Source organism: Anolis sagrei, chromosome 8 (assembly GCF_037176765.1).
Source record: "Anolis sagrei isolate rAnoSag1 chromosome 8, rAnoSag1.mat, whole genome shotgun sequence".
Classification (NCBI taxonomy): domain Eukaryota; kingdom Metazoa; phylum Chordata; class Lepidosauria; order Squamata; family Dactyloidae; genus Anolis; species Anolis sagrei.
Window position 1 is genome coordinate 20,550,625 of NC_090028.1, and position 25,567 is coordinate 20,576,191.

The 25,567-nt window shown below is 41.9% G+C and overlaps 1 protein-coding gene across 1 annotated transcript in view; it reads left to right on the top strand.

The window, feature by feature from the left end:
• Positions 1-25,567, top strand: part of BEAN1 (brain expressed associated with NEDD4 1) — a 62,278-nt gene that overhangs the window by 23,660 nt on the left and 13,051 nt on the right. Inside the window, exons 4-5 of the mRNA XM_060788376.2 lie at positions 21,443-21,652; positions 25,391-25,520. Coding sequence (XP_060644359.2) covers positions 21,443-21,652; positions 25,391-25,520 — 340 coding nt within the window. The remainder of the gene's footprint in view (positions 1-21,442; positions 21,653-25,390; positions 25,521-25,567) is intronic.

Genomic DNA, 25,567 nt, shown 5'->3' on the forward strand with positions numbered 1-25,567 from the left:
CCATCCATCCATCTTGCCCTTGGTCGGCCCCTCTTCCTTTTACCATATATACTCGAGTATAAGCCGACCTGAATATAAACGGAGGCACCTAATTTTACCACAAAAAACTGAGAAAACGGATTGACTCGAGTATAAGCCGAGGGTGGGAAATGCAGCAGCTACTGGTAAATTGCAAAATAAAAATAGATACCAATTAAATTACATTAATTGAGGAGGTTATATGTTTTTGAATACTTACAAAAATGGTAATTTAAGATAAGACTGTCCAACTCTGATTAAATGATTATTTACCTTCTTCAATGTAAATTTGCTTACTTTTCCTTCCAATAATAATAAAGAGAGCAACATAACAAATGTAATAATAACAATAATAAAAAGAGTAAAATAATAAATGTAGCAATAACAACAATTATAGAGTAAAATAATAAATGTATAATAGAGTAAAATGATAAATGTAATAATAATAAATAGGATAAAATAATAAATGAAATAATAATAATAATAATAATAATAATAATAATAATAGAGTAAAATAATAAATAACCTTGACTCCAGTATAAGCCGAGGGGGACTTTTTCAGCCTAAAAAAGGGGCTGAAAAACTAGGCTTATACTGGAGTATATACAGTATATTTCCCACAGGAGAGAAGTTCTGTTCTCAGAACAAAACAACATTGACAGCTCATTTTTATAATGTGGCTTCGAGTGAGGTTATTGGAGTAGACTTGCAAAAGAATGATACAGGTTGAATGGTGTTTTATATAATAATAAAAAAATCCCAAAGTGGGTTTGCATATGAGGAGGGAACAAGTTTGCTTTCTGGAGCAATGGATTCAAAGTGCCAGGAAAGAGATTCCACCAAAAAATAAGGAAAAACTTTGTGATGGTAAGAGCTATTCAACAGTGGAATATGCTTAGAATCATAGAATCATAGAGTTGGAAGAGACCTCATGGGCCATCCAGTCCAACCCCCTGCCAAGAAGCAGGAATATTGCATTCAAATCACCCCTGACAGATGGCCATCCAGCCTCTGTTTAAAAGCTTCCAAAGAAGGAGCCTCCACCACACTCCGGGGCAGAGAGTTCCACTGCTGAACGGCTCTCACAGTCAGGAAGTTCTTCCTCATGTTCAGATGGAATCTCCTGTCTTGTAGTTTGAAGCCATTGTTCTGCATCCTAGTCTCTAGGGAAGCAGAAAACAAGCTTGCTCCCTCCTCCCTGTGGCTTCCTCTCACATATTTATACATGGCTATCATATCTCCTCTCAGCCTTCTCTTCTTCAGGCTAAACATGCCCAGCTCCTTAAGCCGCTCCTCATAGGGCTTGTTCTCCAGACCCTTGATCATTTTAGTCGCCCTCCTCTGGACACTTCCAGCTTGTCAATATCTCTCTTGAATTGTGGTGCCCAGAACTGGACACAATATTCCAGGTGTGGTCTAACCAGAGCAGAATAGAGGGGTAGCATTACTTCCCTAGATCTAGACACTATGCTCCTATTGATGCAGGCCAAAATCCCATTGGCTTTTTTTGCCGCCACATCACATTGTTGGCTCATGTTTAACTTGTTGTCCACGAGGACTCCAAGATCTTTTTCACACGTACTGCTCTCGAGCCAGGCATTGTCCCCCATTCTGTATCTTTGCATTTCGTTTTTCCTGCCCAAGTGGAGTATCTTACATTGTCCCTGTTGAACTTCATTTTGTTAGTTTTGGCCCATCTCTCTAATCTTCCTTGGGGTCCGGTGTTGTTTCTTTCTCTGGAGGTTTTACGTAGAAGCTGGATGGGCATCTTTCAGGAGTGTTTTGATAGTGTTTTCCTGCATGGCAGGGGGTTGGATGCGATGGTCTTTGAGGTATTTTCCAACTTTGTGATTCTGTGGTTCTATATGAGTGTTTTCTGGAAATAGAAACCTTTAAAAATATATCTTACTAATGGTAGCAGAGTGGATTACCTCTATCTCTTACATGTCTCTGGTGACTGTTGTTGCCCTAGTTCCCAGAAAAGCATATTGATCTCTCTGTACATCTGTTTCCAGAAGACTGTACACCACAGTTCTCATTAGATTCAGTACTTGCTCTAGTCACTGCACAAAGCTGTATTTGTATTGGCTTTTCCTTCATGCTGATTTCAATTATAATGGTCATCACTATGAACCAGGGGAAATAAAATCCAGGCTTGGCAACATATATTTAAATTTATAGTAGAGAGTTCAACATTACGTAATATTGATCTTATTTTTCCCTGGATCTGTTTTCTCTTTTTCCTGTCTAATTCTTTTTTTTTTCCGTGTATTTCATACTTATTTGCTTCTCCATTCGGTTAAAATTATTTGTGTGTGTTATTGTTATGAACAGAAATGCTGATGTGAGGAGAAACAGATGCAAAAATGCAGAAAAGCAATCACACAGACTGTATTGTCGAAGGCTTTCATGGCTGGAATCACTAGGTTCTTGTGGGTTTTTTCGGGCTATAGAGCCATGTTCTAGAGGCATTTTCTCCTGACGTTTCGCCTGCATCTATGGCAAGCATCCTCAGAGGTTGTGAGGTCTGTTGGAAGTAGGAAAAATGGGTTTATATATCTGTGGAATGGCTGGGGTGGGGCAAGGAGCTCTTCCCTGCTGCAGTTAGGTGTGAATGTTTGGCTGATCACCTTCATTAGCATTTGAAGGCCTGCCTGAGCCTGGGAAAATCTGTTCTCTGTGTAGTCTGACATGGTGTAGGCTTCTCTGTGTAGTCTGACATGGTGGTTGTTGGTGTGGTCCAGCATTTCTGTGTTCTCAAATAATATGCTGTGTCCAGGATGGTTCATCAGGTGCTCTGCTATGGCTGACTTCTCTGGTTGAAGTAGTCTGCAGTGCCTTTCATGTTCCTTGATGCGTGTCTGGGCGCTGCGTTTGGTGGTCCCTCTGTAGACTTGTCCACAGCTGCATGGTATACGGTAGACTCCTGCAGAGGTGAGAGGATCCCTCTTGTCCTTTGCTGAACGTAGCATTTGTTGGATTTTCTTGGTGGATTTGTAGATTGTTTGTATGTCCAAAGCTCCTTGCCCCACCCCAGCCATTCCACAGATATATAAACCCATTTTTCCTACTTCCAACAGACCTCACAACCTCTGAGGATGCTTGCCATAGATGCAGGCGAAACGTCAGGAGAAATGCCTCTAGAACATGGCTCTATAGCCCGAAAAAACCCACAAGAACCTAATCACACAGACTTCTTTTTTACATTTGCAAACAGATGTGGAAATGGGTTGGAATGAACCTAAATGGGGTCAATGGGAATTTTAGAGAAAAAATATTTTTAGAGAAAACAAAAAGCAGGGATAAATCCAGCATTTAATGAGGAAAAGGGAAGCTACAGGGAGTACCTAAGCAAAGAAAAAGGTCATTGGAAATTGGCTTCCATGGCCAGCCATGGATTTAAACCCTGATCTCCTTGTGTCCTAATCCAGCATTCAGACCACTACACCCAGCTGACTCTACTATACTATTTCATTGCTTTTCCTCTGTCCGAAGCCCTTGGGTAAAGAAGAGACAGTATTTCCTGCCCATTTTACTGTATTGTTGCACTTTCCTGCACTCCTGTAAAAATGCATTGCACTCATTGAATCTGTACCTCAGCTATGTTTCTTTCAGCCGTATTGTTTTTATATTGCTTTCAATTGTGTTATTAGTTTTATCTCATGTTTTAATTGGTTAAAGTGTTTTACATGTTTGTTTTAATTGTAATCTTGGGCGTGTCCCTTGTAAGCTGCCCCGATTCCTCTAGGGCAGCGTTTCTCAACCTGGGGGTCGGGGGGTCACGAAGGGGTTTCAGAGGGGTCGCCAAAGAGCATCAGAAAACATATACTTCTGCTGGTCTGAGGAACCCCTTTGGCAGAGAAGGCTGAAGATCTCTCTGCCTATCCTTCTTTCCCTTTTCAGAAACAGGCGGTGAATCCTCCCATCAAAAGCCCTCTGCATGTTGTGACTCTAAGTGAGGAGGGGAGAGCAGGTATGCTCAGCGCATGGCGTGCATTTGCAAACGAGGAAGAGTGTGCAAGACTGGAGGGAGGCTCACATGAACAAGCCCCTTCAAGGCATGGGGGCTCTGTGTGCAAAGTTTGGCTCAATTCTCTCATTGGTGGGGGTCAGAATGCTCTTTGATTGTAGGTGAACTATAAATCCCAGCAACTACAACTCCCAAATGTCAAGGTCTATTTCCCCCAAACTCCACCAGTGTCCACATTTGGACATATCGAGTATTCATGCCAAGTTTGATCCAGATCCATCATTGTTTGAGTCCACAGTGCCCTCTGGATATAGGTGAACTACAACTCCAAACGTCAAGGTCAATGCCCATCAAACCCTTCCAGTATTTTCTCTTGGTTGTGGGAGTTCGGTGTGCCAAGTTGGGTTCGATTCCATTGTTGGTGGAGTTCAGAATGCTCTTAGATTATAGGTGAACTATAAATCCCAGAAACTACAACTCCCAAATGACAAAATCAATCCCTCCCAACCGCCAGTATTCAAATTTCAGCGTATCAGGGACTTGTGTCAAATTTAATCCAGTGAATGAAAATATATCTGGCATGTCGGATATTTGCTCTACTATTCACAACAGTAGCAAAATTACAGTTATGAAGTAGCAATGAAAATAACATTATGGTTGGGGGTCACCACAACATGAGGAGCTGTATTAAGGGGTCACAGCATTAGGAAGGTTGAGAACCTCTGCTCTAGGGGATATGGTTGGCGGGGTATAAAAATAAAGTATTTTATTATTATTATTAATATTATTATTATTAGAGAGGGCTAACTGAAGAGGAGCTCCCTGCTCCTCCCCATGTCCTCCTCAACTGTCTTCTCCATCTTCCCCAGTTGAAGGCAGAGATGGGAGGAACCCAAAATAAATCTATTTTCCCCTTCCATACCCCTAGAGAAGAAAGGAACTTGTGTGTACACTGAGTTGCCAAAGTACTCTGATTGTGACGGCATGCCCGAGCCTTTGGGAAAACTATACTGTCTGGCTTTACTCAGGGGCTATCTGTATACCTTCTGTTAAGATTGAGACCCTTAACACACAGAGGCACTTTGAGGCAAGGTGAAAAGATAACCAAATGAATTTACTGAAACAAGATGAACGAAGGGTTAACTCCACCCAGGAGTATCATAAGGTAACTCAAAACAACACATTACAAAGGGAGATCTTGTTGGTTGCAGGCATCTTTCTGGGGTCTTTGAAAGTCTCTTTTGCCTCTGGTGCAAAGCGATGGTTATAAATTGCCTTAATCTTCTTTTCTGTGAAGCTTAGGCTGGCCAAAAGCTTGTGTTGTCCTTTGGACTGTTGGTATAAAATACTTCTAAATGCTGCAGCAGAAGGTGCTAAGAATGCCTGTTTTGGATTGCTAGGCCTAGGATTCCAGACAATATCAAAACCTCTAAAAGACTGTAGTGCTTTCAGCACTTTTATCACTCTGTTTGTGTTCCGTCTCCCAGGAGACTGGTTTATATTGCTTTTTTGGTTGCTTGAAGTGGCTGCCCCTTGTCTTTCTCTTAGAAGCTGCTTAGAAGCTTCTCTTAGAAGCTGCTGCAGCCTTGCAGGGCCTGGAGTTTGCAGCCAAAGGCGGGGAAAAGCCAGTCTGCAAACTCTTTGCAGTGATTGGTCTAGGGAGCAGCTCTTAGAGCCCGCCCTTCCTCCTGGGGAGACTCTCCATTTTAGAATCTCCCTGCCCTATTCAGTTCAAAAGAAGCAATTGGATGTGCTGGAGGCCAAGAAAAGGTAGCTCTGACAAACCACCGCAAAAACAATTGAAATTTGAGAGTTGAGTTATAGTTAGGTAAGCTTAATTGAGAACAATTGAGTTAGAGAATTGAGGTAAGCTTAATTGAGTTATAGTTAGGTAAGATTAATTGAGAATTAAAATATTATAGTTAGAGTAGCTAAATTGAGTCATAGATAGAATTGAGTTTTATAGAGTTTATAGGGAGATAGACTGCATTGCTTTTCTCTAAGGCTAGTCTTAAGCCTAGATAGATAGGGAAAGGTTGGTTCTTTCTAAAGATAGAGGCTCTGGATTAGGGTGAGGGATTCCTGGACCCTTTGCCACTTGGAGAAGGCCGATGCAGTAACTGGTGGAGAAGAGAAAGAAAGAATATCTATTTGATTTTATCTATTGACTGTTATCCTTTCTGACGTTCAGAACTTGCAATAGACTCAATTGCTGATTATCTCAATTTTCTCAAGAAAGCCCCAGCAGTTTGCCCAGACATAGGGACATCACATCACAGTTTGTTTTTTATAAAGCATCTGGGTGTAACGGCACAGTTTGGTACTGTTTTATGATGTTATGTTTTATTGTGTTATGTTTTTTATTTGGTCTGTTTTGATGCTATCTTATTAATTTATGTTTTTAACTTTGTGCTCTCTGAGCTTGTCCCTTTGTAAGCCGCCCCAAGTCCCTTAAGGGAGATGGAGGTGGGGTATAAAAATAAAGTAGTAGTAGTAGTTATTGTTGTTGTTAGGTCTGCTGTAGAAAGAAGGAGGATTGCAGCAAAGAGCTTTGTGCAGGGAAAAGGAATAGACCAACTAAGATTGCCCTCTGAGGGGTGTTTAAGCTCCACCCAAAAACTAATACAGAGGAAGGTAACTACACTATTAGGAAAGCCTATGAACAGGGGAGAACTAAAGCAGAGGAGGGGAAAGCAGAACTAAGACTTCACACTGATGCTTAACACAGAATTTGAGACAATTTTGGTCTGTGTAAGAAGGATTAGATCAGATTTCTGGGGATAATCTTGGAGCATGCTTCTCCAGCCACACTCTAGGAAGGGTCAAAGTTGCAATACAAAGACACCTTGGAACTGACAACCAGCTAGAGAAACGTAGGGGGGAAAAACCCTGATGCCCCATAACTAAAATTCTTGGAGAATTTACAAACTAGCAAGTGCAGAGCACTGGTATCAGCAAGACGGTCAGAGATGGTTGATTTCATGCTGCCAGAAATGTGCCTCCACCTCATTTGAGTTCGGGCGCGCTAACAGTTTTGTTCCTGAGGTCTGAGGTGGTGGATCTGGGGTCTAATCTGTTAGCCATGTTGGCTACAGCTGAAGGGATGAAGTGAAGTCTAGTCCTTCAGCCTCTTTTTGGTTCCAGGAAGGGATTTTGAGCAGGTTATTCAGATCTCTTCCTCTGAGGTCTTGTACATTTCAAAGCTGGCCCAGCAAAGAAGGTAATGAGGCATGACGGATTCCGAACACAATCTGTATGCTCCACAGTCAGTATACCTCTGGATGCCAGCTTCAGGAGAAAAATAGATGGAAGAGGTCATTACTTCAGCAGACAGCTTAAGATATACTAAAGGACACATCTGATTGGCTGCTACTCATCACAGGAAACTTGGCCTGATCCCCTAAGACAGTGGTTCTCAACCTTCCTAATGCCACAACCCCTTAATACACTTCGTCTTGTTATGGTGACCCCCAACCATAAAATTAGTTTTGTTGCTACTTCATAACTCATTTTGCTGCTGTTATGAATAGTAACAGATTGGGGGAGGGTATTGATTTTGTCCTGTGGGAGTTGTAGTTGCTGTGATTTATAGTTCACCGACAATCAAAGAGCTTTCTGAACTCCACCAACGATGGGAACTGAATCAAACTTGGTACACAGAATTCCCATGACCAACAGAAAATACTGGAAGGGTTTGGTGGACATTGACCTTGAGTTTTGGGAGTTGTAGTTTACCTACATCCGGAGGGAACTGTAGACTCAAACAATGATGGATCTGGACCAAACTTGGCACGAATTCTCAGTATGCCCAAATGTAAACACTAGTAGAATTTGGGGAAAATAGACCTTGACATTTGGGAGTTGTAGTTGCTGGAATTTATAGTTCACCTACAACCAAATAGCATTCAAACCCTACCAAGGATTGAATTGGGCCAAACTTCCCACACAGAACCTCCATGACCAACAGAAAATACTGTGTTTTCTGGTGGTCTTTGATGACCCCTCTGACACCCCCTCGTGACCAGGGGTCCCAACACTGCCCTAAGACAAATCATGTCTTTTTGTATATTTATGCCTCCTTAGAATCATGATTCATAAAATCTACAATAATAATAATAATAATAATAATAATCTTTATTTGCACCCCGTTACCATCTCCCCAAGGGACTCGGTGCGGCTTACATGAGGCCAAGTCCAAAGTACATCAAACAAAACATCAATAAACACAACATCAATAAACAATCAATAAAATAAAAATCATATAAATCACATAAACAAAAATTATCAATAGTGACATAAACAATTTTAAAAATGGCCAGGCCAAATGTAATAGATTAAAATTGAAAATATGCTGACGTGAACAATGTACTATATAACTAGGATACAAAGAATACATTGTACTTATGACCAAGAGAAGTGTTTCTCAATCTGAGGGTCAGGACCCCTGGGGGGTCACCGGGGGGGGTGTCAGAGGGGTTACCAGAGACCATCAGAAAAAACAGCATTTGCTGATAGTCATGGGGGTTCTGTGTGGGAAGTTTGGCCCAATTCTATCATTGGTGGAGTTCAGAATGCTCTTTAATTGTAGGTGAACTATAAATCCCAGCAACTACAACTCCCAAATGGTCAAGGTCTATTTTCCCCCAAACTCCACTGGTGTTCATACTTGGGCATATTGAGTATTGCCAAGTTTAGTCCAGATCCATCATTATTCGAGTCCACAGTGCTCCCTGGATGTAGGTGAACTACAACTCCAAAACTCAAGGTCAATGTCCATCAAAGATGGAATTGAATCTGTTGTTCATGGGAGTTCTGTGTGCCAAGTTTGATTCAATTCCATCGTTGGTGGCATTCAGAATGCTCTTTGATTGTAGGTTAACTATACATCCCAGCAACTACAACTCCCAAATGACAAAAATCAATCTCCCTCAACCCTACCAGTATTCAAATTTGGGTGTATTGGGTATTTGTGCCCAATTTGGTCCAGTGAATGAAAATACATCCTGCATATCAGATATTTACAGTTATGAAGTTGCAACGAAAATAATGTTATGGTTGGGGGTCACCACAACTTGAGGAACTGTATTAAGGGGTCACGGCATTAGGAAGGTTGAGAAACACTGACCTAGAGAATAACAAATCAAGGTTCCACATACCTACACTCTAATAAAGGCAAGTTGCGTTTTCTCCTTGTAAATGCTTCCAGAACTGCTTTTCTGCTTGACTAATTCAAAGAATTAATCGATTTTCCTGTTCACCAAGACAGTCTGATGGTGGTAGCAGGTGCAATCTATGCGTTAAAGAGATTTTGCCAGAAGGAGGACAGTGGCGTAATATTACTGATGCTGATCTGAAGTAATGTACAAATCAACTCCAGTGAGTCATTAGGATTTAACCTAATATCCTGTTTTCATTTATTTAATGGATGGAGTAATGGGAAGAGCCTTTTTGTCCTGACTTTTAAAAGAAGCCAGATACTGTGTTGTCTGCTTGGAAAGGAGTCTTTGGTGCCCATCAGTTGCTGCAGAGGGTTTCAAGGGAAGTGATTCAGGAAGGCAGAATTGCCAAATAACTTCATAAAATAGAAACGAGAATGGTAGCCACCAGCTAAGAAGAAGGAGATGATAACAGTGGGGTGATTTGGTTCTCAGAAATAAACTTGAGAAACAGTTATGATAATATTTTTCCTGGGTTTTTTTGTGGGGTTTTTTTTGTTTGTTGTTTTGTTCTTTTTTGCAAACTTTGTCTCTACCCAGTGCTTGAAAGAACAGTTGGTTTCAGAAGGAAGACCTTGAATGCCTCTCCTTCTACCAGTTGCATAGAAGCTGGCTGCTAGTAGAGCAGGCATGGGCAAACTTTCTGAGGCATTAAACTTGATGTTCCAAAAGGGTAAAGAAAATATACATTACAGTCTCTGCTTGTCTTGGGTCCAAGGAGCTTTCCAGCTGAGTAGCTTCCAAGTTCCCTCTTTCTCAATGGCTATGAGGTCAAAACACTCACAACCCCAGTCCAATTGCCTATATTGAAGGCACAAAGTCTTCATCTTGATGCCAAAGGACTGGTTTGAAGGCGCTTAAGATTCCTCAACGTCGTCCAGATGACCTGGGCATGAAGTATGAATCCTAAGGGCATAAACTTGAGAACTGGTGGTAAGAAATGACTGGACCAAGGGCTTTGAGCCAAGCCTTTCGCACGTCCATTCGTTGAGCTTTTGGTGGTTAGAATGAAAACAAAAGTATTGTTTTTCTCCCTAGGAAGGGGTGGAGCCAAACAATTGAGCTGGGGGAGCAAGCCAATTGATGTAAAACAACATTGATTGACAGCTGTAGATAACCAATCAATTCAACTGTAGATAACCAATCAATTCAACTATCAAGACATAGTTTTCTTAGATCTACAGAGACACTCGCTGGAACACCCCAGCAAGCGAGAGTCCAAAAGTGGCAGGCCCAAACCCAGCACCTCAATTCATGGGTGATACCAGATGAGAGACTCCCCCCTGGGCACACAGAAGATTGGGCGACTTGGAAGGCGCTGAACAGACTGCGCTCTGGCACCATGAGATGCAGAGCCAACCTTCAGAAATGGGGCTACAGGGTGGAATCCTCGGCATGCGAGTGCGGAGAAGAGCAAACCACTGACCACCTGCTGCAATGCACCCTGAGCCCTGCCACATGCACGATGGAGGACCTTCTTGCGGCAACCCCAGAGGCACTCCAAGTGGCCAGATACTGGTCAAAGGACATTTAACCAAATACCAAATTTGCAAAATCTGTGTGGGTTTTTTTTCTTCCTTTTTTTTTCTTTTTCTTTCTAATCTCTGTGTTTGTTTTTGCCCTGTTAGAATTGTAATACAATGGTTGCTGATGAAACGATAAATAAATAAATAACTATACATTTACAAGGTAAACAGGCAAGTCTGGACATGTTACAACCGTTCAAAGCTTTGCAACTTAAAGTTTTACATACAGGTGGCACCAGTTGTGCCATCACAGTAACGGCCCTCCATGCAGTCATACTGGCCACGTGACCTCGGAGGCATTTATGGACAACACTGACTCTTCAGCTTAGAAATGGAGATGAGCATTACCCCCAAGAGTCATAGAATCATAGAATCAAAGAGTTGGAAGAGACCTCATGGGCCATCCAGTCCAACCCCCTGCCAAGAAGCAGGAATATTGCATTCAAATCACCCCTGACAGATGGCCATCCAGCCCCTGTTTAAAAGCTTCCAAAGAAGGAGCCTCCACCACACTCCGGGGCAGAGAGTTCCACTGCTGAATGGCTCTCACGGTCAGGAAGTTCTTCCTCATGTTCAGATGGAATCTCCTTTCTTGTAGTTTGAAGCCATTGTTTCACGACCTAGTCTCCAGGGAAGCAGAAAACAAGCTTGCTCCCTCCTCCCTGTGGCTTCCTCTCACATATTTATACATGGCTATCATATCTCCTCTCAGCCTTCTCTTCTTCAGGCTAAACATGCCCAGCTCCTTAAGCCGCTCCTCATAGGGCTTGTTCTCCAGACCCTTGATCATTTTAGTCGCCCTCCTCTGGACACTTTCCAGCTTCTCAATATCTCTCTTGAATTGTGGTGCCCAGAATTGGACACAATATTCCAGGTGTGGTCTAACCAGAGCAGAATAGAGGGGTAGCATTACTTCCCTCGATCTAGACACTATGCTCCTATTGATGCAGGCCAAAATCCCATTGGCTTTTTTTGCCGCCACATCACATTGTTGGCTCATGTTTAACTTGTTGTCCACGAGGACTCCAAGATCTTTTTCACACGTACTGCTCTCGAGCCAGGCATCCCCCATTCTATATCTTTGCATTTCGTTTTTCCTGCCAAAGTGGAGTATCTTGCATTTGTCACTGTTAAACTTCATTTTGTTAGTTTTGGCCCATCTCTCTAATCTGTCAATTGATGTAAAGCAACATTGATTGACAGCTGTAGATAACCAATCAATTCAACTATACATTTACAAGGTAAACAGGCAAGTCTGGACATGTTACAACAGTTCAAACCTTTGCAACTTAAAGTTTTACATACATGTGATGCCAGTTGCGCCAGCACAGTAACGTTCCCCCCCCCCCCCATGCAGTCATGCCAGCCACGTGACCTTGGAGGCATTTATGGATAACACTGGCTCTTCAGCTTAGAAATGGAGATGAGCACCACCCCCAAGAGTCAGACATGACTAGACTTAATGTCAGGGGAAACCTTTACCATTAGCTGCTTGCTTTCCTCAGTTTATTTCCCAGCATATCAAGAATTCCTTTGCTTGTATTTGTCCACTAAAAAAGAGAGCAACTTAGCAGCTGTATTCCTTGGAATAGCCCTTGAGTTGCTATTAATTAGGAGAAAGCATTTTATCTCTCCCAGCCATCTTCATGTTTGCCACTCTTATCTTTTCTCTAAGGGCTTGATTGAAAAGTTAAGGTTGAAATTGCACTTGAGCGGGGAATGTATTGATGTGAAGCAGATATGAAGGTAGGTCTCAGTAGGACACCGGGAAGATGAATAGAATGGACGTGAATTAATAATGTAGTCAATAACTACTGGCAAGGACAAATAGAAAGAGTCAAAGTCATGAGAGTTGTAAACTGTAGAGTTAAGCTTGTCAAATTGTATTGCGTTCACGTAGTATATCAGTATCTTTGGAAAGCTGAGAGTATATAGAAAATTCATATTTAGATGTCAGCCCAAATTGTAGTTCTGTAAATGGGAGATTATAGACAGAGCTTGGGATGTAACAGAAGTTTAGGATCGTGAGAACCTATGCTTTCATTTGTCTGAAAGGAGTATTTCTAGACCTTATTGATGTAAACATACATCTGGGAACACTTTCCAGTCTTGAAGGATTAGGTTATCTGTGATTAGAAGCCATAATGACACGATGACAAGATTTTCTTATAGTTGTATAAATTTACTTTGTACTAGCCGTCCCCTGCCACGCGTTGCTGTGGCCCAGTCTGGTGATCCGGAAAATAAAGTGCTGGTTTCTAATATATTTTATTTCTTTTTGCTTGTGGGTAAGCAGTATTCCTTGTTGTTTCCATGTCAGTGTTGATGTGGAGATTGTCTGGTTTGCCTACTCTGGAACATGCAACATATCATTGTCCTTCTTCAGGGGTCCCTTTCAAATCTATGATACTATATCTCTCTGTGTGTGTGTGTGTGTGTGTGTGAATCATATCTATCTATCTATATCTATGGCTGGATGGCTCTTTGACAGGACATTTTCTTGCCCTGGTGAAGGGAGTTGAACTGGATGGCCTTAAGTATGGTGGTTCTGTGTCAAAAGTTTGGTGGGGTTCAGCATGCTCTTTGATTGTAGGTGAACTATAAATCCCAGAAACTACAACTCCCAAATGTCAGGGTCTATTTCCCCCAAACTCCACCAGTATTCACATTTGGACAAATTGAGGATTCATGCCAAGTTTGGTCCAGATCCATCATTGTTTGAGTCCAAAGTGCTCTCTGGATGTAAGTGAACTACGACTCCCAAACTCAAGGTCAATGTCCACCAAACCCTTGTAGTATTTTCTGTTGGTCATGGGAGTTCTGTGTCCCAAGATTGGTTCAATTCCATCATTGGTGGAGTTCAGAATGCTCTTTGATTGTAGGTGAACTATAAATTCCAGCAACTACAACTCCCAAATGACAAAATCAACTTTTTGAGTAAAGGACATACATTGGGTTATTAGGTGTCTTGTGTCCAAATTTTGTGTCAATTCGTCCAATGGTTTTTGAGTTCCGTTAATCCCACAAACGAACATTACATTTAAATTTATTTAGATAGGTCAAATATTTTAGCAGTCTAATAGAGAAGGAAAGAACAAGGCATTCTTCTCTTCCTGTTTTTCAAGAGTCACAGCTGGAATCAATTGCCTGCCTCAGGCTGGATCTATACTGCCATATAATCCAATTTCTGAATCCAGATTCTCTGCTTTGAATTGGATTATATGAGTCTACACTGCTGTATTATCCAGTTCAAGACAGATGATTTGAATGTTGTAATTCAGCCAGTGTTTATCTCTAATGTCAATGAGGAAGTAGATGATGGGATTTCTGGACCTGCTGAAGCAAGTTCAGATGATAAAAGCCAGGTGGAGAGCCTAATGAGCCAAAAGATAGAAGGCACAGCTTTCATGACCGCCGAGCTGATTCTGTCTTGTTGAGGGTTATTTCCCTTATTAGAGGGAAAAAAAGTTATCTGTTTGTAAGGGTAAACTAAATGCATTCAAGGCTGAAAAGTATTTCTACCCAGTCTAGCCAATGTTGGATTTTAAGCAACATCTTGGGTTGAGCTCTAGCCAAGTTTTTCAAGGTATTTCTAGTTTCATGTCTTCAGTTTTTCAAGTTTAAACAATTCTTCTGGAATTCTGTGTTATGGATTTCATGCTGCCTTGTTGTATCCTGATTCTTTTGCATTCCTGTTTTTTTTTTATTCAACTTTAGTACCTTGGATTTTATGAGCTATTGAATATTCCTAGAGTTAAATGATTTTTACTATTTTGCTACTCTGCTTTGTATATATTCTTCAATAATAGCTTTGCTGATTTATACTGGACTGGAGTGTGGTGGTTAAGTAAAGAGGCATTCCTACTTTGGAGTACAACACTGAAATCAGAAACAGAATTATATGGCTGTATAGATGAGGCTTCAGGCATTTGGAGACCTGTCGTGTCTTCCTCCTCATCCTCTTAAGCTGCCTGCATCAGAGCTTGGAGAAGATACTTTTCAAAAGGAAATTACAAATATGGCATGTATACCCATCATGGATAGTTTTCTCTCTCATCTTTCCGCCAGAGATCTCAAAGTATGTTTCTCCCATATGCACACAAATATAGAAAAATATCTATCTTCACAATAAATTTGAGATGTCTCTTGGTCTGAATGGGACAGACCCATGAGAATACATGTGTTGGAATCACAGACACCTTAAAGGGCCACCTACAAATCCACAAGGAAACCCATCATGGAAGACCATCTTACTCGTCCAACGAGGGATCGCCTAAGTAAAAGTAAGTAATTAAAGGGCCAGACTCAAAAGTGGCTTCAAAACAGAGTTTACTAAAACAAAGGAAAAGAGACGCAGAGGTCCTTAAATGCAGTGCCACTGGTCAAAACTCAAGAAACAAACCAGATCTGGTCCAAAAAAGTTAACAGAAATATAATTGTGCAGGTACAGCTGTACCAGGAGCTCCAATTTTGTTTGCTTTGCATTGAATGTTTGTTGTAGTCCTAAGTTTCAGGGACTCTGCAGATAGGTGGCTTCTTTTGGCTGCAATCATAGGACAAGCCACCTGTCAATTATAGTTAGGTTCCCTGGTCCTGCCTCCTTTTTGGGTTTTTGGAGGGAATAGGAGCCATTTTGGGCCAGTCCACACAGAGAAGCCTTTCATGCAGGACATAATACCAAGAGCTCCTGTAGAAAGCTTCGTCTTCTACAGCTTGGCCAGGGAGATACAGCCCCACAGCTTGGGGGCTAAGTAAAAGAATAAATAACCTTGAGGGGAGCTTTTTCAGCCTAAAAAAGGGGCTGAAAAACTAAGCGTATACTCAAATATATACAGTATTTTCATGTTTATTATGTGTATAGATTGGTTATATATATATTTTTGTTAATGGGCCATGGTTCGTGTGGTACAAAGCAAAAGGCATTACTCTTTTCCCATTCTTCACAAAGTACATCTCAGGTTGAGTTAGGTCAGTACAGTTGTGCTTACCTGCATTCCCAGGTAAGAGTGCTTAGGCATCCAGCCCCATAGCCTCTTTGGCTGTTCCAGTGAAAATTAAGTCTTTAGTCAAAATCTAAGCAATGATCAAGGACAGAAAACAGCTCTTTTTAAAAATCCTGATGGAATAGCTCTTGCTTCCAACATGTAAGCTGCAGTGACAGCTTTAACAGGAAAGACATGTGTGTCTTTAGAGATGATTAATCAGGGTTGCGATGAAAGCTGGTAACAGTCTTCTCCCCAGATTAATGTTGGCTTGGTAACATTTCGCAGCAACAGCTGTGTAAGATGTTTCTATCTGTGTATACGTATGTGTTTGTGTCCCTTGGGTGTGTGTGTATATCTCAAGATGATGGGTTGATTATTAGAATGGTGGAGTTGCTTATTTTGGTGCTGGTTTATTTTTAGGGGGAAAAAACGAGTAAAAGACATTAAGGAAACAACATATTGTTAGGCCACTGGAATGGGCCAGGGTGGCTTTCTTGAACTCATGATATGCTGGCTGATTTCAATTGTGCCGTCGCGCCTGGGGGCTATAGCTCTTAGTGAAAGGGGCATGGACGTGACATCTTTCCCCAGGGGATTGCTTCTTGCTCTCCTTTAGGAAACTGGAACTCTCAAAGACCCAAAACATTGTAGATAACTCAAAATAAGTTTTATTGATCACAAAGAGTTATTTCTTTAAAGCAATGAGCTGGAAACTTTGGAGGGGTGAAGGAAAATATACATTACAGTCTCAGTTAGTCCTGGGTCGAAGGAGTTTGAGGCTGAAACTCCAAGTTTTCCAAGTTTCCTCTTTCCTCAATGGCTGTGAATGCCGGAGCAATCCACAACCCCAGTTTAAATGGCCTATGTTTGAAGACTCAGGATCTTCCTCTGGTGCCAAAAGAACCGGTTTGAAGGCGCTTGAGACTTCCAACATCGTTCAGGTTGGTCACCATGAAGCATAAGTCTCAAGGGTAAAAAACCTCAGAATTGGTGCTGAGAGGTAATTTAATCAGGGACTTTTAGAGCCAAGTCTCTTACTCACGTCCATCTGATAGAAACTCTGATGGCAGAATGAAAAAGGAAAGCACTCCCCTCCTCCAGGAAGAGGTGGAGCCAAGCAATACTGATTGACAGCTATAAATAACCAATCAATCCAACTATACATAAGCAGGATAAAAAGGCAGGATTAAGCATGAAACAACAGTTTAAATCTTGCAACTAACAGTTCTACTCGCGCCGTCACATCAATAATGGCAGAAATGTTTAAAGAAACTGTTTTGTCAGGTCTGAAAATAGAAAGTTGTGTCTCTCAGTCTGGTATTGTTGAGAAACCACGCTTTGTTTATTTATTTATTAATCAATTTTATATACCGCCACTCCCTGAAGGCTCAGAGCGGTTTACAATAGACATATGCGATACATTACATTTAAAATCAAAGAAAATTTTCAATCAACAAGATTCAAATGCCAGCCTAAATAAATAAGTTTTACAAGCTCTACGAAAAGATAGTAAGTCTCGGAGAGCTCGTGTTTCTGCTGGCAAAGCATTCCACAGGTAAGGAGCCACCACCGTGAATGCTCTACGCCTACTAGACATCAGGTGAAAGGTCCTAAAATTGGGAACTTCAAGGAGATTCTGATCGTCTGAACAGAGCGATCTCGGGGGTTGGTAGGGGGTGAGGCGGTCCCTCAGGTACTCCGGCCCCAGGCCATATAAGGCCTTAAAGGTAAGAATCAGCATTTTGAAGGTAATCTGGTGCTCAATCGGCAACCAGTGCCGTTGCTGCAAGATTGGAGTGATATGGCACCACACTGGGACCCCTGCAAGAAGCCGGGCAGCAGCATTTTGCACTTGTTTTAAGTTTTCAGATCACCGATAAAGGCAGGCCTATGTAGAGGGCATTACAGTAGTCCAACCTTGAGATGTTCAGGGATGGGAAATAATCCCTAAGTTCCCCAGTCTTAGAAATATCCTTTTCGCCCATGATCCTATACTAGGTTTGCTAATGCAGAAGAATTTGGGTAATGAACTTATGTTTTTGGCTTTGCTTCCTTCAAAGTGAAGGATGTATACATTATCATTGTTCCTGCCCCAGGCAAAATATCTTTCCCTCTTCCACTCCAATATCTTTTCCATTCAGGAATTGCATTTATTTACAGCTGACCATGCGGCAAATGCAGCGTGAGCTTTCTTCCAAGTCTGTGTCCTTTGCTGCAGAGCTCAATAAATGATGAATAATTTCAAAATCATTGCATAGTAGTGTGAGATAAATTCTGCACTGGAGCAGTTTAAATGCCATTCAGTTCCAGATCCATCAGAGGAAATGAGGTCATAACTAATATCGCCAGCAGTCATTACGACAAGGCTCATGAATTAATATATTACCCTTCCTCTTTCATTCAATTTGCAGCCATTGCGATCCCTTTCTTTTTTAACAGTTACATAGATTTTATTTTTCTTTGACAGATGAGTTTTGGGGTTAATCATATATCTGATAAAATAGAACTTTTCCAAGGAAACGTGCACCTTCTGTGAGATTATATGAGTCACTGGGAAGAGATTAATTAGGAGCAACTTCTTATAGCATGTCTATCCAGCATGAGAAAACATAATAATAGAATTTATTTGCACCTCCCTATTGTAAAGTGGGTTTCCTCTTAGATTAATTTGTGAATTACGCAAAATCTCATCACAATAATAGGTTTGATATCAGTTGGAGCTTCCCGCCAACATGCACACGTATGTTGATATACAGGTTGAAAATCTCTTACTTGAAATGGAGCCAAAAGTGTTTTGGATTTTGAAATACCTGTATTTACATATATGTACTTAATGAAACATCTTGGTGATGTAACTCAAGTCTAACCCACAGTGGTCCATGCTCACGTTACATCTCAAATAGATTACTGCAATGCACTCTTCATGGGGCTGCCTTTGAAGACTGCTCGGAAGCTTCAAATACTCCAACGGGCGGCAGCCAGATTTCTAACTGGAGCGGCGTACAGGGAGCACACAACTCCCTTGTTGCGTAAGCTCCACTGGCTGCCAATTGTCTACTGGACCTAATTCAACGTGCTGGCTTTGGCCTATAAAGCCCTAATGGTTCTGGTCCAACTTACCTCTCCAAACGCATCTCCTGCAAGAGCTTTAAGACGGTTCAATTCCGTCGTTGGTGGGGTTCAGAATGCTCTTTGATTATAGGTGAATTGGTATGATAAGAAACAAAGATGGCAGGGACCTAACAGAAGCTGAAGAGATCAAGAGAAGGTGGCGAGACTATACAGAAGATCTGTATAGGAAGGATAATAATATTGAGGATAGTTTTGACGGTGTGGTGAATGAATTAGAACCAGACATCCTGAGGAGTGAGGTTGAATGGGCCTTAAGAAGCATTGCTAACAACAAGGCAGCAGGAGACGACGGGATCCCAGCTGAACTGTTTAAAATCTTAAAAGATGATGCTGTCAAGGTGATGCATGCCATTTGCCAGCAAATATGGAAAACACAAGAATGGCCATCAGACTGGAAAAAATCAACTTATATCCCCATACCAAAAAAGGGAAATGCGAAAGACTGCTCAAACTTCCGTACAGTGGCCCTTATTTCTCATGCCAGTAAGGTAATGCTCAAGATCCTGCAAGGAAGACTCCAGCAATACATGGAGCGAGAGTTGCCAGATGTTCAGGCTGGGTTTAGGAAAGGTAGAGGAACGAGAGACCAAATTGCCAATATCCGCTGGATAATGGAGAAAAGCAGGGAGTTTCAGAAAAACATCTACTTCTGCTTCATTGACTATTCTAAAGCCTTTGACTGTGTGGATCATAATAAATTGTGGCAAGTTCTTGGTGGGATGGGCATACCAAGCCACCTTGTCTCTCTCCTGAGGAATCTGTACAAGGACCAAGTAGCAACAGTCAGAACTGACCACGGAACAACAGACTGGTTCAAGATTGGGAAAGGCGTACGGCAAGGCTGCATCCTCTCACCCAACCTTTTTAACTTGTATGCAGAACACATCATGCGATGTGCGGGGCTGGATGAATGCAAAGCTGGGGTGAAAATTGCTGGAAGAAACATTAACAACCTCAGATATGCAGATGACACCACTCTGATGGCCGAAAGCGAGGAGGAGCTGAGGAACCTTCTAATCAAGGTGAAAGAAGAAAGCGCAAAAGCCGGGTTGCAGCTAAACGTCAAAAAAACCAAGATTATGGCAACAAGAATGATTGACAACTGGAAAATAGAGGGAGAAACCGTGGAGGCCGTGACAGACTTTGTATTTCTAGGTGCAAAGATTACTGCAGATGCAGACTGTGGCCAGGAAATCAGAAGACGCTTACTTCTTGGGAGGAGAGCAATGTCCAGTCTCGATAAAATAGTAAAGAGTAGAGACATCAGACTGGCTACAAAGATCCGCATAGTCAAAGCCATGGTATTCCCTGTAGTAACCTACGGATGTGAGAGCTGGACCTTAGGGAAGGCTGAGCGAAGGAAGATTGATGCTTTTGAGCTGTGGTGCTGGAGGAAAGTGCTGAGAGTGCCTTGGACTGCGAGAAGATCCAACCAGTCCATCCTCCAGGAAATAAAGCCCGACTGCTCACTGGAGGGAAAGATACTAGAGACAAAGTTGAAGTACTTTGGCCACATCATGAGGAGACAGGAAAGCCTAGAGAAGACAATTATGCTGGGGAAAGTGGAAGGCAAAAGGAAGAGGGGCCGACCAAGGGCAAGATGGATGGATGGCATCCTTGAAGTGACTGGACTGACCTTGAGGGAGCTGGGGGTGGTAACGGCCGACAGGGAGCTCTGACGTGGGCTGGTCCATGAGGTCACGAAGAGTCGGAGACGACTGAACGAATGCACAACAACAACATAAATCTCAGCCACTACAACTCCCAAATGACAAAATCATAATTTTTGAGTGATGGTCACTCCTTCTGTTGTGAGACATTTTGTTGCTAAATTTTGTGTAATTTCGTTCATTGGCTCTTCTGTTTTTAAGGTACTCATTACGCACAGACATTTTTATATATGTAGATGATTCTGCAAACACAAATTGAGCATCTGTTAACCTGAAATCTGAAATTCTCCAAAATTTGAAATTTTTCCATGTGTGGTTGAGATTGGGATATCTTTGCCTTCTGATTGTTCAGTGCATACAAACTTTGTTTCATGAATAAATGATTGTAACGTTTATTTATTTACTTCATTTCTACTCCGCCTTTCTCACCCCGGAGGGGACTCAAGGCAGCTTACAAAATCCGGCAAAATTCAATGCCGCACAAACATAGCACTAAAATACATCCCATCAAAGTATTAAAAAATCCAAACACACAAGCAATTAAAACACACAATCAATGAAACAGATTAAAAACCATATAAAATGCCAAGTCATGGTCTCATACTTAATCATTTTCCAAAATCCATAGTCTGTTAAAGTCTAAATCCATAATTCCCTATTCACCAAACGCCTGTGTAAAAAGCCAGGTCTTAAGTTTTTCTTCTTAAGACCAGGAGGGATGGGCCCTGACACCTGATTCCAAATGTGTGGAACACAACGTTGTCACAACCTTGTCAGTCAGTGTCTAAGCAGTTTTTGAGAGCTCTAGTTGAAGAAAGTAATTTTTCCAAGTTGTATCTAACAGTTGCCCCTTAGAGCAAGTTTGCCTACAGTATATGAATTATCATTTGAATTATTTTAATTTGTCTTATTCTCTCTTCTGCAGAAATTCATCTAAACAAAACCAGCCCCATCAACGTGTTTACCCATTACACGGCAGTCATTGGCTGCGAGAGCATGCCAGATTCGTCTGTGCTGGTAGCTGGGGTTGTGATTGGCTTGGTGCTCTTCCTCTCCTGCGTGGCCATCATCGTTGGCAGCCTGCGGAAAAAACAGTGTTTTCGGCATCTCCAATTGCAGAGGGATGTGAGCTACAGTAAGACAGCTGTTCAAAGCCTCCTATTCTTAAATATATATATCAGCATCAGAAACTTGAAGAAAATAGCAATACAATCTCTCTTAATTTCTGCTTCTTTATTGTTCTGTTGCTGGCCTACTAAGGACAAGAATTGGATGTAGCAGTGGCAACATGGAACATCACCATTAGGCAGGATTGAGTGGACTCTTACTTTGCTGCCAAATAGAGGGAATGCAGCATCAAGAAAGACTGTAATTTGCATTAAAAAATTGCATATACTTATATATATGCATAGGGTATATTGAGAAGTAATGGTATAAAGAAGTGTACGATTTCAATCTCGCCACTGGCACCAATTATAGAGAAGTGCGAAGTTATATCTTATTATAAATCATGCCACTTGCCACCAATATAACGAAATGCGTAGTTATCTAACACCAAGTATCCCACAGCTGAACACCACTGTAAAGGATTATATATAATATCACACTACTGGACAATAGTATGGTAGCGATATGATGTTAGAGGTGTGTAATGGTAGAGTGAACACTGCTTCAGTCTTCTTTTGGTTTAATGCTGCCACCAACCCAAGCTGCCTTAGGATTTTTAAAATGAGTCTTTGAGGTAAACTTTTCCCTTTTCTGCCAACACAGCTCTCCCCTTAGCTCCCAAAATGACTGTTTGGATAAGAGACCTTTCTGTGGTATTCGGATGTTAAAGAGGCTAGAATTATCACAAAGGATTACTGATAGATTGAGGAACGATAGAGACCTTTTTGGAAGTTAAATAGAAGAAGATTTATTTATAAAAACAACAGACAACTAACTTCTTCTGAGAGGCACAAAACGCTTGACTTGTTACAAAAGTACAATAGCTTGATGGTTGCTGGAATACGTTTCTTCACTTAGTTACATACAGAGCTAATAAAACAGATATAGCTGCTGGTTACAAAAATCCCTCACTCTGCTTCAGAGAGATAGCAATGAGTTCCTGACTAACCTATCCTAGGCAGTCCCCTGAGTTATCAGCTAACTCTCCCAGAGTTCTTACTGCTAACTAACTCAGTCTGGAGAGCGAATCCCTTGTGCTATCTCCCACAAGAAATCAGGTCACTGTCAGACCTTTCCTGTCAGCTAATCAGCCCTGCCTGACACAGACGCTTTCTCTCTGAAAACTCAGTTTCCCAAAACACGTCTTCTCCCACCAGCTCCCAATTCTCCTCTCCACAGAAGTTGGAATCTTTTTCCCTCCTAAGACTTGGCTCCTCCCATCTGCTCTAGCCAATCCCAGAAGACCTCAAACTACTCCCATCTTCTAGCTATTCTCACTCAAGATGGCTGCTTCCCTGGAATACACTCTCAAAATAGAGGTTTGCCCTACTGTTATCCAGGCTTCCTTTTCAGCCTACTAGGTAAGAATCACTACAAATTGCAACAACTTGGCAGCAACTACCCCAGGATTTTCTTGGCTAGATTTGTTCAGAAAAGGGTTGCCATTATCTTCCTCTGAGTTTCCATGGCCAAGTGAGAATTGGAAGCCCTGGCTCATAGTCCAGCACTCAAACTGCTGTGTCAAATGGAACTAAACAGAGAAAATTTACTTAAATTGTGTTTTTTTTTAAACTTTTTTCATAACATATCCCATAATTGCTATAGAAGGACTTGGTTAAAAAGGAGTATGTGGCACTCATTTTAGAAATAAAACCAATAAAAATAAGTAAAACTATTAAAATTTACTAGGTGTTTTAAATTACAAAAATGTGAGTCAAGCACTTTTTTTTGTCGTGTCAGGAGCAACTTGAGAAACTGCAAGTCACTTCTGGTGTGAGAGAATTGGCCGTCTGCAAGGACGTTGCCCAGGGGACGCCGGATGATTTGATGTTTTATCATCCTTGTAGGAGGCTTCTCTCATGTCCCCGCACGAGGAGCTGGAGCTGATAGAGGGAGCTCATCCGCACTCTCCCCGGATTCGAACCTGTGACCTGTCGGTCTTCAGTCCTGCCGGCACAGGGGTTTAACCCACTGCGCCATCGGGGGCTCCTGAGTCAAGCACTGAAAGGGTTAAATGACTCAGAAAAAGCTGCAATTCTATATAAGCAGTGTGCCTGTAGCTTAGTAGCAGCCAGTCTGAGGTAAACCTCAGTGGGAGAAAGGTCTCAGTCTGTGAGAGAAGGCCTCACAATGTGAGGTAGGCCTTACTCTGTGAGAAGGCTCAGAGTGTGAGAAGGCCTGGTGTGAGAAGCTTCAGTGAAGGAAGCCCCAGGTTGAAGGCCTCATGTGTAAAGCTGTGTGTAAAGCTACTATGTGATGCTCCTGTGTAATTTCACTCTGAGAGGAAGCTCTGTGAGAGCCAAACTGTTTATCTGTGTGAGGAAGAAGCCCATCATGGAAGCAAAGAAGGAAGTATAAAAAACTTTATTTGTGTTGTGGAAACCTTGTTTTTGAAAATAGTGCAACTATATTATTTTACTAGGCACAGGCAATCCATTTATTTATTATTTATTTATTTGGAAGTTTTCTATACCGGCCTTCTCACCTCAACCGAGGGACTCAGGTCGGTTTACAGCATATATGCAATTACAAAATATACAAATACAACCGAGTGCAACATCATTAAGGATTAAAACCACACAATAAAATACAATAAAACATCATCATTACAATTACCCAGGCCAGAACATCAATACAATCGCAGTCGTAGTCACAGTTCATCAAAGATTCAGTCCTCAAAAGCCACATTCCAGACCCAGGTCTTTAGTAATTTCCTGAAAGTCAGGAGGGAGGGGGCAGATCGGATCTCCAGTGGAAGGGAGTTCCAGAGCCGGGGAGCCACCACCGAGAAGGCCCTGTCTCTCGTCCCCACCAAGCGCGACTGAGAGGGTGGTGGGACCGAGAGCAGGGCCCCTCCGGAAGATCTTAATAACCTTGATGGTTCATAGGGGAGAATCCGTTCGGACGGATAGACTGGGCCGGAGTCATTTAGGGCTTTATAGGTCAAAACCAGCACTTTGAATTGTGCTCGGAAGCTAATCGGCAGCCAGTGGAGCTGGCGTAACAGAGGGGTCGTATGGTCTCTGTACCCTGCTCCTGTTAGCAATCTGGCTGCCGCTCGTTGAACTAATTGAAGCTTCCGGGCAGTCTTCAGAGGCAACCCCACGTAGAGAGTGTTGCAGTAGTCTAAACGGGATGTAACCAGAGCGTGGACTACCGTGGCCAAGTCAGACTTCCCAAGGTACAAGCGCAGCTGGCACACAAGCTTTAATTGTGCGAAAGCTCCCCTGACCACCGCCAAGACCATGGTTCTAAAGTACTTGCAAAACAAGAGGGTACTTTGGTTCTAAAGTACTTGCAAAACAGTGGTACTTTGCTTCTAATGTGTTACTAAAGTTCTAGTGGTGAAAATTTCAGAACTCTAACAAAACTTTCAAAACTTCATTATTATTTCGTTGTTGGCAATTTTTATGACAATTAGGAACTGCAATTTATAACAAAATTCTGAAATTTTCACCACCAGAACTTTAGCAACACTTTAGAAGCAAAGCACCAGCACCCTCTAGTTTTGTAAGTACTTTAGAACCATGGATTGGCCATGCCTAGCCTCCTGTGGAAGAGAAAACATTTGTCTGTGTGTTTTTGTCCTTTTTATCACTTTGGGCTGGGTCGCACTCGGCTATACATTCATGGGGAGGGTCTTTTGTTAATAAGCCCACTCGCACAACTCATCTGATAAGGACTGTTCTCTATTGTTTTCCTCCAGCTCCAGATTGCTTCTCAATTGGAGAACTGAGGCCCGGCTGCATTGAGGAATTCCCCCCAGCATTTTATTTCAGCTCTTACATGGAGATGCTATCTCAGGTCAACATCACACATCCTGACTCTCCTCCACGGTAAAGGCCTTCTGAATATATTCTTGTGTTTACATCACAGCTGGGAA